Source organism: Panthera tigris, chromosome B4, assembly GCF_018350195.1.
Source record: "Panthera tigris isolate Pti1 chromosome B4, P.tigris_Pti1_mat1.1, whole genome shotgun sequence".
Classification (NCBI taxonomy): domain Eukaryota; kingdom Metazoa; phylum Chordata; class Mammalia; order Carnivora; family Felidae; genus Panthera; species Panthera tigris.
In genome coordinates, this window is record NC_056666.1 from 48,542,736 (window position 1) to 48,559,251 (window position 16,516).

The 16,516-nt window shown below is 39.7% G+C and overlaps 1 protein-coding gene across 1 annotated transcript in view; it reads left to right on the forward strand.

The window, feature by feature from the left end:
- Positions 1-16,516, forward strand: part of PTPRO (protein tyrosine phosphatase receptor type O) — a 73,964-nt gene that overhangs the window by 15,978 nt on the left and 41,470 nt on the right. Inside the window, exons 5-7 of the mRNA XM_042991828.1 lie at positions 8,005-8,144; positions 10,750-10,882; positions 12,999-13,119. Coding sequence (XP_042847762.1) covers positions 8,005-8,144; positions 10,750-10,882; positions 12,999-13,119 — 394 coding nt within the window. The remainder of the gene's footprint in view (positions 1-8,004; positions 8,145-10,749; positions 10,883-12,998; positions 13,120-16,516) is intronic.

The following is a 16,516-nucleotide window of genomic DNA, read 5'->3' on the forward strand; positions in this document are numbered from 1 at the left end:
CAGGAGTTATTGGTGAGTCAGAAAGGAGGCATTTGGGTGGAATAGTGAGGGAAAATTATGCTATTAAAAGTAATTCAAGAGAGGGCGGCTGGGTGGCTCAGTCGGTTAAGCTTCCACCCAAGTCATGATCTCACGGTTCATGAGTTCAAGCCCCACATTGGGCTCTGCACTGACAGTGGGGAGCCTGCTTGGGATTCTCTCTCTCCACTCTCTCTCCCCCTGCCCTGCTCTCCTTCTCTCTCTCTCTCAAAATAAATATACTTTTTTTTTTTAAAAAAAGTAATTCAAGAGAGAATAAAAGAAAAAAGTAAGACAGCTGGAATAACAAAACTTTTGAGAAGTGTGATTATAAAGAAGCGAGAAAATGAGCAGGAGCTGAGGATAAAAGAAGCCAAGAGTTTTTATTTGTTTGGTTGGATTTGTTTTGTCTTTCTTTCTATTTTTTTAAGTGGGTGGAAACAGCTTTTCAACGGCTAATCAAAACGATTCAACAGAAAAGGGAAAAATGATGGTGCAGGATAGTTTAGAAGGTGACGCTCATTAAAATGAGGTTCCTTGCTTGGGCCAGAGGAGACAGGACCCTGGGGTGCCAGTAGAGGGGGTGGCCTTAGACGGAGTGAATCTGTAGTAAGGAAGAATGACAGAGCATAAGGCCGCCAATAGAGTAGGCCAGTCGGGTGAGAGTGATGATGGAAGCTTGTGGGAGATTTCTCCTACTGACTTCTTACAAGCGTGTTCTTCAGGTTTTCAGAGGACCATGATTGCCCTGCTACCCTTCTTGTATGGCCCTACATGGCCAGCAGCCTTCATCTATGGTCCTACACGGCCAGCAGCCTCATGCCAGCATTAGCTTCTGGGTTGGAATGCCAGGCATGTCATGTTCCGTGGCTCCGTTCCTAGTCCTAAGATTAACTGATGCCTCATCTCAATCTCTCTCTCTCCCATTTCTCACTGTGGTCTCCTGAGTTTCACTGCCATTTCCAGCTGCCCACAGCCAAGCCACACAAAAAGGACATCCTTTTAAGGAAGTCCTTAAAAGCACTTCCCCTGCACCCCATGACGTGAACTGATAGGGCAGCAACTATGATGTAGTGATCTCAACGTATAAGCAACTGCCCATTGTGGAAAAGTTGCCCTGTGGGGAAAAAGGAACTTTTCAGAAAGCCCTATCATCCTCAGTTATATGGAAATAGATGGCAAACACCCACATTTTCAGGGAGGAATCCAGGTGTAGAAGGACCCTTAACTAGGTGTGCAGAGGTCTGGATCCCAGTTCTTTTTTTTTTTTTTTTTAACATTTATTTATTTTTGAGAGAGAGAGACAGAGCATGATCAGGGGAGGGGCAGAAAGAGACACAGACAGAATCTGAAGCAGGGTCTAGGGTCTGAGCTGTCAGCACAGAGCCTGACGCAGGGCTCAAACCCATGAACCATGAGATCAGGCCTGAGCCAAAGTCTGACGCTCAACCGACTGAGCCATCCAGGCGCCCCTGGATCCTAGTTTTGTTCTCACAGACAAGTTGTGTTACCATAGAAAAGTGGGTTAAGCCCTCTGTTCAGTTGCCTCATCTACAAAGTGAGGGTCTGGACTAAATAATCTTTAATATTCCTTCCAGTTTTAAAGTTCATACCTGAGTTCAGAATAAAGGCAACAAGGCTAATGATACAATGAGGGTAGTGATCCTTTTCTAAGAATTTGGTGAAAATAACTCTTAACTAAATAAAAATGCTAAGTAAAAAAAAAAAATCATATTCTTGGAACCAAAAAAAAAGAGGAAGTTAGATATGCTGTTTTGAAACTAAGTAAAGTTAAATGAAAGCTTTCTTTGAAAAATTCTGCTAATCGTTAGAAGTTAGTCGAGCTGGGAAAACCATAGAAACACCCAATGACTCACAGAAGGGGATGTTACACTTGCTATCATTAAGCCATAAAGAATTTATTTAAAATGTAATGGAAATCATGGGTATTTCTAATTCCTGAGAAAATTGTGTGTTTTCGATATGGAAATGGCCTAATTATAATGTAATATTTGCCTGAATTTTAAAAAAATATTTCCCAATGTTGTTTTTAACTTTGCTCATTATTTATTAAAAGAATCTCCCTGGGGCGCCTGGGTGGCTCAGTGGCTTAAAAGCCTGACTTCAGCTCAGGTCATGATCTCGTGGTTCGTGAGTTCGAGTCCCATCTCGGGCTCTGTGCTGACAGCTCGGAGCCAGGAGCCTGCTTTGGATTCTGTGTCTCCATCCCTCTCTGCCCCCCCCCCCCACCGCGGCTCGTACTCTTTCTTTCTCAAAAATAAATAAACACTAAAAAAATTTTTTTAAAGAACGTCCCTAAATTGACAAGAGAATAGGCTTAGTAAACTTCAGCTCTAACACAAGTTTCTGTTGTTTAATATAAATTTTCATCTTCTTAATTTCATTGCATATCAGTCTGAACTCATTATGAATAATTTCTCTACCACTTTGCTTTTTCTTTCGAATATTTCTTTCTGTTGCAGATGTTGTTTTTGACCACATTGGACATACTTTATGTGTCTGACACTGTTTAAGTCCCAGGTGTTTTCTTTGACCAAGTTGAATATAAGTTACACGGCTTACACTGCCGAAGGAGGAACTGCCTGCCTTGAGGGAAATAAAAATAGATGTAAAAGACATACAATAATATAGATGTTGAACCATTCTTTGTTATCTGAAGAGGATACCAGCAAATTGCTGTCACTGATACCGAGGACTGAAAATCGATTTTGTCATATTGACCGTTTTTTTACAATGTGTTTTGGTTGAATTCCTCTTATCACCAATGTCACACATTTGTAAAACTAATGGGCCCTCACGGATATCATCTTGGCCTCATTAGCATCATTCTTTCGGCAGCTAAACCAATGGGTCACATTAAAATAAGAAACAATGTAATAATTGTCAGGAAAAGATGGTTTTTAGGCAATAAATACATTCTATTCGTCTCCAACTCTAACTATTACACCTCACTCCCTCTGGAATTTCCTAGGAAAGGAAGAAATTTGCTGCCAGAACAAAGAATAAGAATCAGGCACTAGCTCATACTTTACTCAAGGTCACCTTCACTCCCCTGAGATCCTAGGGAACAGCTTGAGCCTCTCATAATCCAATCTAAATTAAATGGTAGAGGTAGCCTTACAGCTTTCCTTTCCGCCCATGTTCTGCGCATTGTATTTAATTTCCTTATAAAATTAGGTTGGATTCCCCACTCAAATAGGACAGGCACTGAAAAGGAGAGAAGAGAAGGGAAGAAGAGGGCAAGACAGTTGAGTATAACATCAGCAACTCTAGAAAGCTGTTCAAAAATATTTTAAAGCAAACAATTCTGTATCTCTGCCTTATTTTGTAAAAATAGTACATCTGTCTCCTTTCCCCATATCCACAGTCTCACAACAAACATCGTGGACTCTGAAATGATTTTAAACAAAAGGAAATCTGACATTATGAAGCAAGGGAATTTTGAAGGAGTTGAGATTTCAAATGTCACTTTGGAAAGTAGACAGTGATAGTAGCCAGGGGGATTTCTATAGCTAATATCTACGTGGCTCTTTATATTATATAAAGAGTTTTTGTGTCCATCGTCTTAAAGCTCATTGACTCTTCATAAAATCATTGAGGTCTCTCTATCCTTCCCTTTTATAAGCTAGACTATATTTGAGATTTTGAATAGTAAGAGACTGTATTCATTTGCTAGAGCTCCATAGCTAAATATCACAGATCGGGTGGCTTAATCAATAGACATTTATTTTCTCACAGTTCTGGAGGCTGAAAGTCCAAGAAGAAGATATCAGCAGGTTTGGTTTCTCTGAGACCCTTCTCCTGGGCTTCCAGGTGACCACCTTCCAGCTGTGTCCTCACATGGTTTCTTCTCTGAACCCATTCATCTCTGGTGTCTCTTTGCCCAAATTTCCTCTTCTTATAAGAACACCAGTCAAACTGGATTAGCGCCCACCTTAAGGGCATCACTTCAATTTACCTGTTGGACGGCCCTATCTCCAAATACATTCACATTTTTGAGGTGCTGGGGCTTAGGTCTACAACATAGGAATGTGAGTGAACACAATTTAGCCCATAACACAGACCAATCAAAAGGCGTTTGCATGTCATTGTATTCCCTATCACATGAAATTGCCTGGACAGTATTTAGCCAACACTCCCTTTTGGTCTCATGCCCAAGGATGGGAAACAGAAATCATCTAAGTCACCCTAGGCTGTGGAGTTTAGCTGACCTTGCCTTCTTATGAGAGGAGATAGACAGCAAAAGGGGGGCCTCTCTAAGCAGCTTCTGCCAAGAATTTCCACACTTCTCCTCTACCAAGCAAGAAGGAATGGTCTAACCCCACCCTGTACAATTGAAATATAATGAGAGCCATATATGTAATTTTAAATTTTCTAGTAGCCACTTCACAAAATACTAAGAAGAGATAGGTGAAATTGAGTTTAATATGCCTATTTAACCAAATATATCCAAAGTAGTATCACTCTAATATGTAATTGATACAAAGAAATATAAATGAGGTATTTTTATTCTTATTTTGTACTAAGTCTTCAAAATTCAGTCTGTCACTCTTATAGCACCTCTCAATTTAGACTAGCCATATTTCAAATAGTCAGTAGCTGTATGTGGCTAATAGCTACTACTTTGAACAATACAATTCTAACATTTAATACATTTCCTGGGGCAGATGTTGTCTTGTGTAGTGAAATTTAATTAGAATCCCTTCTCAACCCAATTACACCTCCACTTATGAAATATTGCAGTAATTTTCTTTGTTTGGAATAGCTGAGTGAAATTTCTCCCCAAAACAGCTAAAGAAATATACCTATCACAAAAATCCTAAACAGTCCTCAAACAGGTGATTTGTGTATGTTATTCATTGACCTACAGAGCTAATATGCATATATCTTTCAGAAAAGAATACTGAGATAATGGGTGCAGTGACTTTGGAATCATCTCTTGCCCCTGCATAACACCTGAAAGGAAAAATTTGTTTTGTGGCTGGCCAAAGGAAAGGAAAAATTTGTTTTGTGGCCTTTGGAGATTTACCTGAGGATCCAACTTATCACCTAGATTCACATTTTTTAGCCAGACCCAAAGAAACCTCTACTCCATTATCAAAGTCATAATCTTTGGACCACTGAGAACACTTACAATTCATGGCAATCTTTGACTCTGCCACTGAAAGCTGGTAATTTTAGCAACACGATCACTGTAAAAAGGCAGAAGACATCAAAATTCAACCCCAGTGTGTCTGATCTTGCCTGATGCTTAAATCTTAACAGCTCTGATTAATGAATCTTGACCTGTGGTTTAAATCAGTCAATAGATAAGATTTATTGAGCAATTTCAGGTGACTAGTTCAAGGTGAAGACAAAAATAATTTATAACACATGGTATTTGTTCTCAAAGAATCAAATGGGACCTAGTAGAATCAGGACTTAACTCACGTAGTTCAAATAGGGTAACAGAAGGTCAGAGAAGGGATAGATCATCAAAAGACAGAGTGAACAGGTAAGGCTTCAGGAAGAAAGGAAGACTTTTTCCTGATCTTAGGACGATCCAAATAGAAGGATAAGTACAATCAAGGGAAATACATGAGTTGAGTAAGAGTACTGCTTGTATGGTAGTCAGTGAGAAAATTGGCCCTACCAAAGGAAACATTTCTGGGTAGGAAGGATGGTGATGAAGCTGGATGGGTAAATGTGGCTGATGTAAGTAGGATCTTCAAAATTTGGCACATTTGATGTGATGCAGTAGACATTGATCACAATAGATTATTATGCAGATAGGATTTAACATGAGCAAAGTGGTATTTTAGGTGATTTATGCCTTCACTGACAAATAAGAAAGAACTGATTAAAAGCAGGAAAAAGAATTAAAGCTCTGTCGTGTTGATTGATAAAGTGTGGTGACAAAAGCTTGAACGTGCAATATAATAAAAAGAATAGATAAAAGGAAGAGATGACAAGAATTATTTGAAGATATGCTATCAGGGACTGAGAAACCAGAGGAGAGCCTCGTCAATTGAGAGAATGGTGTTGCTCGTCAGAGTATCAGTGGTTGGAAAGCAGATTGATTTCGGGAAGGCGGAAGACTCAAGGTCTATTTTGACCCTATGGAGGTTAAGGCAATAGTGAAGTATTTGAGTAAGCAAGAATGATAGGTGATTGGAAATACACGTGTAAAAAGTTGGATCTGGAAATCGAGACCTGGGCGGTATTCTTGTTGGATAGCTAAACTGATTTTTTTCTACCCATCAGGGGAAAACAAAAACAAAAACAAAAACAAAAAACAAGACATAATGTTTATGGACATAATGTCCATAAACCTAATCAGTTTAAGAGGCACTCTGAGGAGAAATTCTGTCTTGTGGATTTTAAAAGAGACATAACCAAGGTTCAGCCCAAAAATCATCCATCTCTGCCCCCAGACAACCCTCACTTTTCTCCAAAGATTCAAGTTCTATGAGAGTCAGAGGACCTATTCTCTGACTCATACCTATTGGCAGTGACAGTTATAAAGGATGTGAGAAGTGGAAGCTGACCGCTATGTTTCATCAAGTGGACAATTCATTGCAAATGAGAAAGGGGTCCTGACATCTGTTGTGAATCAAACCTGCCCGAGACTAACCCCCTCCCTTTCCTCCTTCAGCTCTTCTGCCTAACCTCGTCAATTGGCTCTAGAAAGAAAAATGCTTCTTTTTAGTTGCACACAAATTTAAGTTGTCTGGGATAAACCATGAGAAGAATGGTTCTGACATACTTCCTGGTTCTGAATAGGGCCATGAGGATGGTATTCTAGAACGAAGGTCTAAACCTTCCCCACAAAGATAATGTATATGTCGAAGGAGTGAAATGGCCTTCAAGAGCTTCTTCAAGCACTATTAAAAGCCAGGAGCTAGAGGACAGACTTGGGGGCATGGGACAAATAATAAAAAGAAATCCAAGTAACGAGCAAACAGTTTAGGTAGTTGTCTAACAGGGACATGCAGGTGGTCGGAGTATGATGTTTCATGAACCTAACAGCAAGATATGTGATATGTCAAACAAGCAACGTCAAGGAGGTCTGACAGGGGGTAACAGGGACTCTGGCATAAGCACTGGGGTTCAGGCATAGCACTTTGCGTACTGGAGGAATTCAAGGGAAAGACAACATCCAAATGATAGGGCACGGAGAGGAGAGTAGGAGAGACTCAAGAATGGGGGATCAAGACAGCAAGATCACTTCCTAAAACTGAGGAACAGGCAGGGGTTTGGTCTCAAGCCAACAAATCCGGTGACTCAGTTACTGGAAATGAGGATGAAGGGGCATAGTTTCCTTGACTAATGGATTAATTTATTGATCAAGATGAAGTGTCTAAAAGAGTTAGGTAAAGAAATCAGTCCTCTAACATTTTATTAACCATCCAGTCCCCTTCCATAATCCTTTTCTTTAAAAAAAAAATAATCATATGTACTTAACTCTACCCCTCTTAATTTCGACTACATTTTCAAGAAGCCATTCTTCTGACAAAATGATTCCAGGTAGTCTCCAGCAGTTTTTTGGCTAAGTACCAGACTGAATGTCTGCATTAGAAGGCAGCAAACCACTTTCATTTTTCTCAGCCATTGAAGTGCAGATTTTTGTGTCTCCTACAGAAAGTCTGTATTATCAGGGCAGTGCTAGCTCCAATGCAGATGACATAAAAACTATTAATAGATTATGTATATAATAAAGCTGAAGTAGAAAACAGAAGTGCTCCAAAAAGAGAAGTATAAAATGAAAGGGGGAGAAAAAGGCCAAATCCTCTGCCTTCTAAGTTAGGTGACCACCGTCTTGGTGAAAGGACATATTTCAAAAGCAATATAAAATTTTGATGGTGCTCTCAACTGCCTGTATTTGGTTTTGGTTTTTGTTTTTGGCCTATTTTATCCTGCCAATCAGTGAAAGAAGAAAGAATATATTAAATTAAAATAAAATTTTAAAACTCTATCTTTGCTCAGAACCAGCTCCTCCAAAATCACTCTTTGCCGTGAATAAAACCCAGACTTCAGTGACTTTGCTGTGGGTGGAAGAGGGAGTAGCTGATTTCTTTGAAGTCTTTTGTCAACAAGTTGGCTCTAGTCAAGAAACCAAACTCCAGGTACTGTACATTTTGATTTTTCTTTTCTGAGTTGATTTTGATTAAGGCTAATTATCTGAATGAAGTCAAGTCCTTTATTTGTTTAAACTATAGAAAATGAAAATTGTTCATTTGTGCTTTCGTGTTTCAGTGATAGAAATTAACAGTGTGCTTAGAATAAGCCTAAAATGTAAGAACCAATTTGTAAAATTGCAAAGTTTATTTTCCTCTTTGCATTAGCTTTTGTCCCTAGTTCTTAGTTACCCTGGGTCCTGAGGACTTAAAAGGGTTCATTTTTCCTATTGCCATTAAATCGACCAAAGGTATAGACACTGCCATATAAAATATAGTTTAACAAATATGAACTGATTGCCCGTTACGTGAAAGGCACTATGTGTGATACAAATGGTAGAATCAATACTGGCCTTTAAATTTTTTTTCATGTAGTTATGGATATTGCGTCAGTCTAGAAATAATTAAAGTAAAACTCAAGTGCCATAGAGAGATCCATTCTCCTTAGAGAATTTAAAGAAGGGACTATTTCTAGTCAGTAAGGAGGACAATTTTGCTTGGGAAAATGAAGGCTGAGAGAGGTGATTGTGAAGGCTTTAGAATCACAAACAGCAGGTAGAATGACTCCTGAGTTATTCACCAGGTCAAAAGGAAGGGAAGGAGGGAGATGAACCGGGAGCTCCCAGGGTAACAAAGCCACAAGAAAACAATTTTTTACAGTCAGACGTGGAAGGAAAAGGTCAAGTGTGTGAAGGATGTCACAAAATGCAGGGTAGAGACTAATTCTATGAACATGAATAATTGATGCTTTTTAAATAATGCAGTTCATGAGATTGAAAAGAAGAAAGGATTTCTGGGAGTGGGAATCTTTTCATACAGAATGTTAAGATAATTTGCTTTGATTTCTTTCCCCTTTTGATACTCTCTTCTACAAACTTATCTCTTTTTGATCTATACTGAACAGCTAATCTCTTTTTCTATTCAAAGAATCCTTTTTGGAAATAACTGCTTTGTCAGTAGTGGATTTTCTTCTCTGCGGCTATAGTAACATCTTTTCCTCAAGAAAACAATGGTTATGTAGCTGCTTATTACAATTGAGCCTTTCCTTAGAATCATTCTTTTATAGGATAATAAAAGAGGTGGGATTGGAAATAAGTGCTGATGGCTGTCATCTCTTTAGGCAGGAGTGTTTCAGATCCCTGTTTTGAAAAAGAATGTTATGCTGGCTCATCTTTTTATATTGTACTGTGGTACTTGTCACTGGTCCAACCACTGGCCCAACAAATTAACAATCTGTTCTACTCAAGAATAGGTTAATATCAAATGTTTTTGAGAACTCAAAGTTGCTATGCCTTTGGTGGCTGCTGTTTAAAAGCTGAGAAGGCAGACAAAGGGGGTAATGTCTTCAGTAGAAGACTAACAACCCAAAACAAATATATCATAGAAAATAAACACAAAAGATTCTTTTTTAAAAAACATCTTTTAATGTTTATTTAGTTTTGAGAGAGACAGAGAGAGAGAGAGAGAGAGAGAGAGAGAGAGAGCAGGGGAGGGGCAGAGAGAGAGGGAGACGCAGAATCCGAAGCAGGCTCCGGGCTCCCAGCTGTCAGCACAGAGCCTGACGTGGGGCTCGAACCCATGAATCGTGAGATCATGACCTGAGCCGAAGCCGGACACTTAACCACCTGAGCCGTCCAGGTGCCCCAAAAGATTCTTAAACATAGGAAAAGATGATCAAGTTCATTTATGGTAAAAGAAATGCAAAATAAATCTACAATGAGGTACAATTTCCACCAATACGATTGGAAAAACTCAGAGTTTGCGGACACGTTGGATTGGAAGGAGTAAATGGGAACAGGTGTTGTCCCACATTGACAGTGGCAGGATAACATAGAACATGTCTGTAGAAGACAGTATGTCAATAGCTTTCCAAATGAAAACTACACAACTTTTTGACCCAGTATTCAACTGTTGGGAACATGAGTATACATATATGTATATGCACATTCACACATCTACACACATGCAGGTTTTGTGTACGAAGCTGTATGTGTACACATGCATACACACATACATATATTGAGTGTGTGTACATATATGTTTGTTCCCATAATTTAAAATTATGTTCACTGTGGCATTGTTTGTAATCGCAAAAAATCAGGGACAATGTAAACATTCCTCAGTAGGGGACTGGTTAAATAAAGTGTGTCCCTTTCCATGAATTTCTACAAAGCCCTTGAGAAGAATAAAACCACTTTACCTGTGCTGACATGGGCAAAGCACCAAAATATACTGATAATCAAGGTAAAGAGTAAGCAGCATGATGTGTGAACTACATTATCACTTTTGTTTAGCTGTATCTTATGTTTTTACCTCCATAAAATATAGATGGGAAAGAAAAAAAAAACATGCCTGACAACAACGGCTCCATCTGTGGAAGAGAACTCGGTAGATAAGAAGTAGTGAAATAAGGAAGCTTATTTTTCATTGCTATCCTTTCACATCTTTTAATTTCTTTACTGTTTATATATTACCCACTCGGCTCTGAAAAATAGTTTAAAAAACAAAGCAGGTAGAGATAATATAACATTGATCTTATGTTCTGCATCTCCAGGAACCGATTTCTGTTTCCTCTCACGTTGTGACCATCTCCAGCCTCCTTCCTGCCACTGCCTACAACTGTAGTGTCACCAGCTTCAGCCACGACAGCCCCAGTGTCCCCACATTCATAGCTGTCTCAACAATGGGTAATTCCTGGCATTCGTGGAATCTGGTGTCTTTGAAAGTTTTATCTTTGTATTATTTGTTTAAGTTTATTTATTTATTTTGAAAGAGAGAGCGAGAGTGCACAAGCAGGGGAGGGGCAGAGAGGAGGAGAGACAGAATCCCAAGCAGGCTCCATGCCATCAGCACAGAGCCTGATGCGGGGCTCGAACTCACAAACTGTGAGATCATGACCTCAGCTGAGATCAAGTTTGACGCTTAACAGACTGCGCCACCCAGGCACCCCCAGAAGTTTTATCTTTTTAGATTTTCCTCACATTTTCTTTTCAAATATATGTACTCTGTACTTCTAATAGATCCATGCTCCACTGAAACATTCCAGGCTGCGGGGTCAGGGAGCACGTACCTGCCCTTACCAGCTATGTGATTTAGGGAAAGATATTTACTATCTCTGAGCCTCTGCGTTTTCATCTGCGAAAGTGGAATCATAATATGTGTACCTTGTTGAGCTGTTGTGAAGCCTAGAAATGAAATACGTAAAGCTTTGCACACGTAGTGTGAGTGATAGCTGCCACCATCAACTCCTCCATCGTCATCCTCCTGTCCAGCGGTGGTCACAGTGCCCTGATCGATTAGGGCTCATCTGTTGTCCCTTGGCCCTTAGCCGTCACTGACCATGCGGTGACAATGCTAAATTACTGGGTCAGAGCAGGCGAGTTTCCAATGAAGCCAAACTATAAGTAGGGAAATAGAAATTAATGAAAGGTCTAGAATAAGGGAGTTTTCCTTTTCCCCTTCTGAGTTCTATTAAACGTGTTGCTCCCCTGTTTGTTGGAGTGTGATTCTGCAACCTGAGACCCTCAATGAAACCTCCTGTAATACAACCTTTCACTGTCACAAGATCCTTTTACTGGGTTCATTTTCATTTCTGTAGCATTCATCATATAGTTGTTTGTTTTCTGTTTTGAATTTTTATTTTTCCAGAAAAGAGGACAAAAGTGGACCTGAAAAGTATATTAATGGTCTGTCACTTCTGTGTCCTTTCCACCATTCTGTGTCTCTTCATGCTTACTATTCCCTGTCATTGCTACAGCAACCCCAGAAACAGGTGATACTATTAAGCTTATTTACAAGTAAGGAAAACGAGACCCAGAGAGACAGATAAAATAGCTTCTCCACATGACAGTTAGTAGTCAGATGAACCTGGAAAAGGTCTCCTGACCATGAGTCTAATGTTCTTTGTGTTCAGTTACTCTGCCTGTGAACAGGAGTCAAGCTGGCCCAAATGGGAAGTGGCAAATACACAAAGGTTTATGGATTGAATGTGGTGGCCGGTTGTGTGATTTTATGATCAATGCTGAGGATGGGAGCAGTCTTTCCTCTTGGGTCCACCGTAACGAATTTCATAAAAACGTGACACGTAGTCCCCATTGTTAATATCTGGCTCTTCCCTGTAGTGTGATGAACTAGGCAATGCACAGTGCCATAGCAGCCCTTATATAAAGTATATGCGAGGGACACAGCTGCTGTTCTTAAGGGCCCCACGACTTAATAATCGGTTTCATCTCTAGAGTTGTGCAGATGGGAAACCTCTCAACATATGGCTACCTATCATCAGAATGCCTGCTTCTAGTGATGTGTTAAGTGTTTCAGCAGATGGTAGCTTGCTAATGCCTTTTTCATATACGTTATTAGTTGCGAGTGCAATATACAGTTGTGCTTTCTGCCTTTAACGTCATAGGCGTAACGCGAAAACCTGCCCCTCTCCAAGCTTCTGAAAATGTTAAGCAATAATAACGCGTGATGATGACCTCTAGATATTTTGATTTTCAAAAGAATTTAAACGATGGTACAGGCACTATTCACAGTTTATAATTTCCCTTTGTAAGAACATTCTGAACAGAAGCTTTGGAGATGGACTCAATTCCTCTAGGTACCTGAACACCGCTTATCAAACTGCTTTGCTAGATTCTATTTGACCAGGAGGAGGTCATTGTCGGCTTGGAGAAACACCATTGTTGCTCTTGTTTTCAACGTCATAAGTTCCATGGTGTTAAAAATCAATGGAAAACGATGAGTGGTTCTGTTAGCTTTGTGTAATGGAAGTTTGTAATGAAAATGCATGGCTTTTCTCTTTAGTGACAGAGATGAACCCCAACGTGGTGGTCATCTCCGTGCTGGCCATCCTCAGCACACTGTTAATTGGACTGCTGCTTGTGACCCTTATAATTCTTAGGAAAAAACATCTGCAGATGGCAAGGTAAGTTAAGTTTGGTTAATCTTTTACCCACGGCCTTTAAAGTATTTTAATTTATCATATGTGTATATTTTTGCAAACCTAAATTTTATTAGCGATAAGTTTCATTTCAGTTTTCGGTGTCTGTTGTGTGTGTTTTCTAGGTAGACTTTTAAATATTAGTTTAGAAAACATTATGATGGGGGCGCCTGGGTGGCTTAGTCAGTTGAGTGTCTGTCTCTTGATTTCAGCTCAGGTCATGATCTCATGGTTCATGGGTTGGAGCCCCACGTCAGACTCTGCACTGACTACGCAGAACCTGCTTGGGATTCTCTCTCTCCCTCTCTCTCTGCCCCTCCCCCTCTTGCTCTCTCTTTCAAAATAAATAAATAGACATTAAAAGATAATAATAATACTAACAAGAAAACATCACAGTGGAAATGGCAAAGCAAAGGATTGTTTATACAAATCCAGATCTCCTACTCTCAATCTTGTCATTTTAAGAAACCTATACAAAGGGATCTATTAATGACATTTGGATATTTTCGAACGTATTTTGGAGTCAAATAAAGATCTATGGCTACTTAGTATGATTAATGAAAGGAGTTAATATATGGAGAGACCACAAGAAAGAAAAACATCCCTCTCTTCATCAATTCTGCCAAAACTGTCTTAGAAAACATTTGCAGTCTATGATCAGGTCCATTCAAGGCCCCCTCTCAGTTTTGTTCCTACTACTCAGACTTGCAGGCAGTTTTCATTTTTCTTGCAGCCGAAAAAGACTTTTGATTTATGACTTTGGTGATTCCCTATTCCTTTGACCACTGATGCGTTTCTCATCAGAGCACATTCTCAAGTACTTTCGGTGGTCCCCTATATTATCAGAACAATCCATCAATTCTCTTAAAAACTGTTGTTTAGTTGAGTACTACAGGGTTTGGGAAATTTGATTCAAATTTATATTTACTCAATAGGACCCTGCTGAACTGCCAATCACATCCTTTTTCTTTCTCAGAATTCTATCATTTACCTATTCATAGCTAAATGTATCCATCCAATAATGATTTAATCGGTGTCTTGTATGGCACAATTAAATAAAAATCAGACATGTAAGCTGTCCACTAAGCACTTAGAATATAGGTGGAGATATGTACCTAAATAAATATATTTGGGGCTCCTGGGTGGCTGATTCAGTTAAGCATCTGACTCCTGCTCAGGTCATGATCTCAGGGTTCATGAATTCGAACACTGCATCGGGCTCTGTGTTGACAGCTTGGAGCCTGGAGCCTGCTTCAGATTCTGTGTCTCTCTCTCACTCTCTGCCCCTTTCCCACTTGCGCTCTCTCTCTCTCTCAAGAATAAAATAAACATTAAAAAAAAAATTTTAAGAAAATAAATAAATAAATAAATGCATTTAAAGGTATAAACTGACCTGCCCCAGAAAGGAGATAAAAATGAGCTTCTATTAACGTAGATAAAAGAGATTAGTCTAAATATAAATATCAAACTTTTTGAATGTTGTCATTTAAACAAATCTTAGAAGGATAGGGAAGAAGGTGGTACCACATTGTGGCTAGAGTAGAGAGCTCTGAAATTACACTCCTTGGGATCAAATCTTAATTTACAATCTATGTCACCTTGTGCGGTTCACTGAAATTTCATTTATTCATTAACACATATTAATGGACACCTGCTATGTGTCAGACTCTCCAGATGCTTGGGAAAGCAGATGAGAATTTCTGCCTTCATGGAGCTCATATTCTAGTGGAGGAGGTAGATAATAAATAATATCAATAAAAGTAAAAAGATTACATGGCATGTGAGCAGACAATAAGAGAAAAATAATAGAGCAGAGTAAGGGAAATTAGCAGTACAGGCATAAGGAGTATGTGTAGATGATCTCTGGGAGGTGGGTGAGTCTCACTGAAACGATATTTGAGAAACAATTTGAAGGATATGTGGGAGTTAGCCATGTGTTTTCTAGGGGAAGAGTAGAGGAAACAGCCAGTGCAAAGGTCCTGAGGCAGGAACATGTTCAGAGAGTAGTAGGAAGGTTAGTGCAGCTAAAGCAGAGGAAATGAAGGAAGGTTTAGCAGGAGATGATGTCAGATCATGTAGAGCTTTGTAAGCCATTGTGAAGACTTATACTTTTATCCTGAGTAAAGGACAGACTTATGCTTTTATTCTGAGTTCAGGACTTGGGGCAGAAGAGCTGCCTTACATTAGAAAACAATCTGTATTGAGGGGCACCTGGGTGACTCTGTTGGTTAAGCGTCCGACTTTGCCTCAGGTCATGATCTCACGGTTCGTGGGTTCAAGCCCCGCATCAGGCTTTGTGCTGACACCTCAGAGCCTGGAGCCTGCTTCAGATTCTGTGTCTCCCTCTCTCTCTGCCCTCCTCTACTCGTGCTCTGTCTCTCTCTGTCTCTTAAAAATGAGTGTTAAAAAAATTTTTTTAAGAAAACAATCTGTTGAGACAAAAGCAGGCATATTAACTGGGGGATCTATTCCAGTAATCCAGGCAAGAGATGGTAATAGTTTAGTCCAGGGTAGCAGCAATAAAGGTAGGAAGAAATGATCAGATTCTGGATATATTTTGAAAACAGAGTCATTAGCTAAGGGGATTGGCTAATAAATTGCACGTGAAATGGAAATGAATAAGGGTCAAAGATGACTCCAAGGTTTTTGGTCCTAGCAACTAGAAAGGATGGAGTCACCACCAACTGAAATGGGATTCCAGATGAGGATTTCAGAGTCGGAGGAACATCAAGACTTTGGTTTTGGAAATGTTACATTTAAGATGATTGCAAGTGCAGGTGTGGAGTGGGAGTTGAACACAAAGGTCTGATGTTCAGGAGCGAAGTCTGGATTAAGGATGTAACTTTGGGAGTTGCTAGCATATAAACAGTATTAAAGCTATATAAAGCTGGATGAAATTCTCATTTACTGGAGGGAGTGCGTGTAAATTAGAGAAGAGGGTCCTGGATTAAGCACCAGAACAATCTAATATCAAGATTTTCAGGGAAGAATAAAAAGATAGGAGCAAAGGAGACTGGTAAGAGGCACCCAGCAGAGTACAAGAAAAGCTAAGAGATTACGTGGCCTGCAAGCAGGGGAAAGAATGTATTTCAAGAAGATACGGGAACAGCCCCTAGGTGAGTGGATGGTTAGGAGCAATAATGCAATCATTGGGAAGCATGCAACAAACGTTAGCTCATAATAGTAACAGTGGTGGGGGTGGGGATAGGTATAGTAACGGACGTAGTGGCGTTTCTGAGAATACCATCACAGGAGCATTCGTTGTGGTGCACCCAGCAAGATATTTAGAAGTGGATCTACCTCAGCCAGCTGGTCATTAGAGCAGAGATTCTTAACATTTTTTTTGTGCTGTGATCTTTTCTGGCAGTCTGATTAAGCCTGT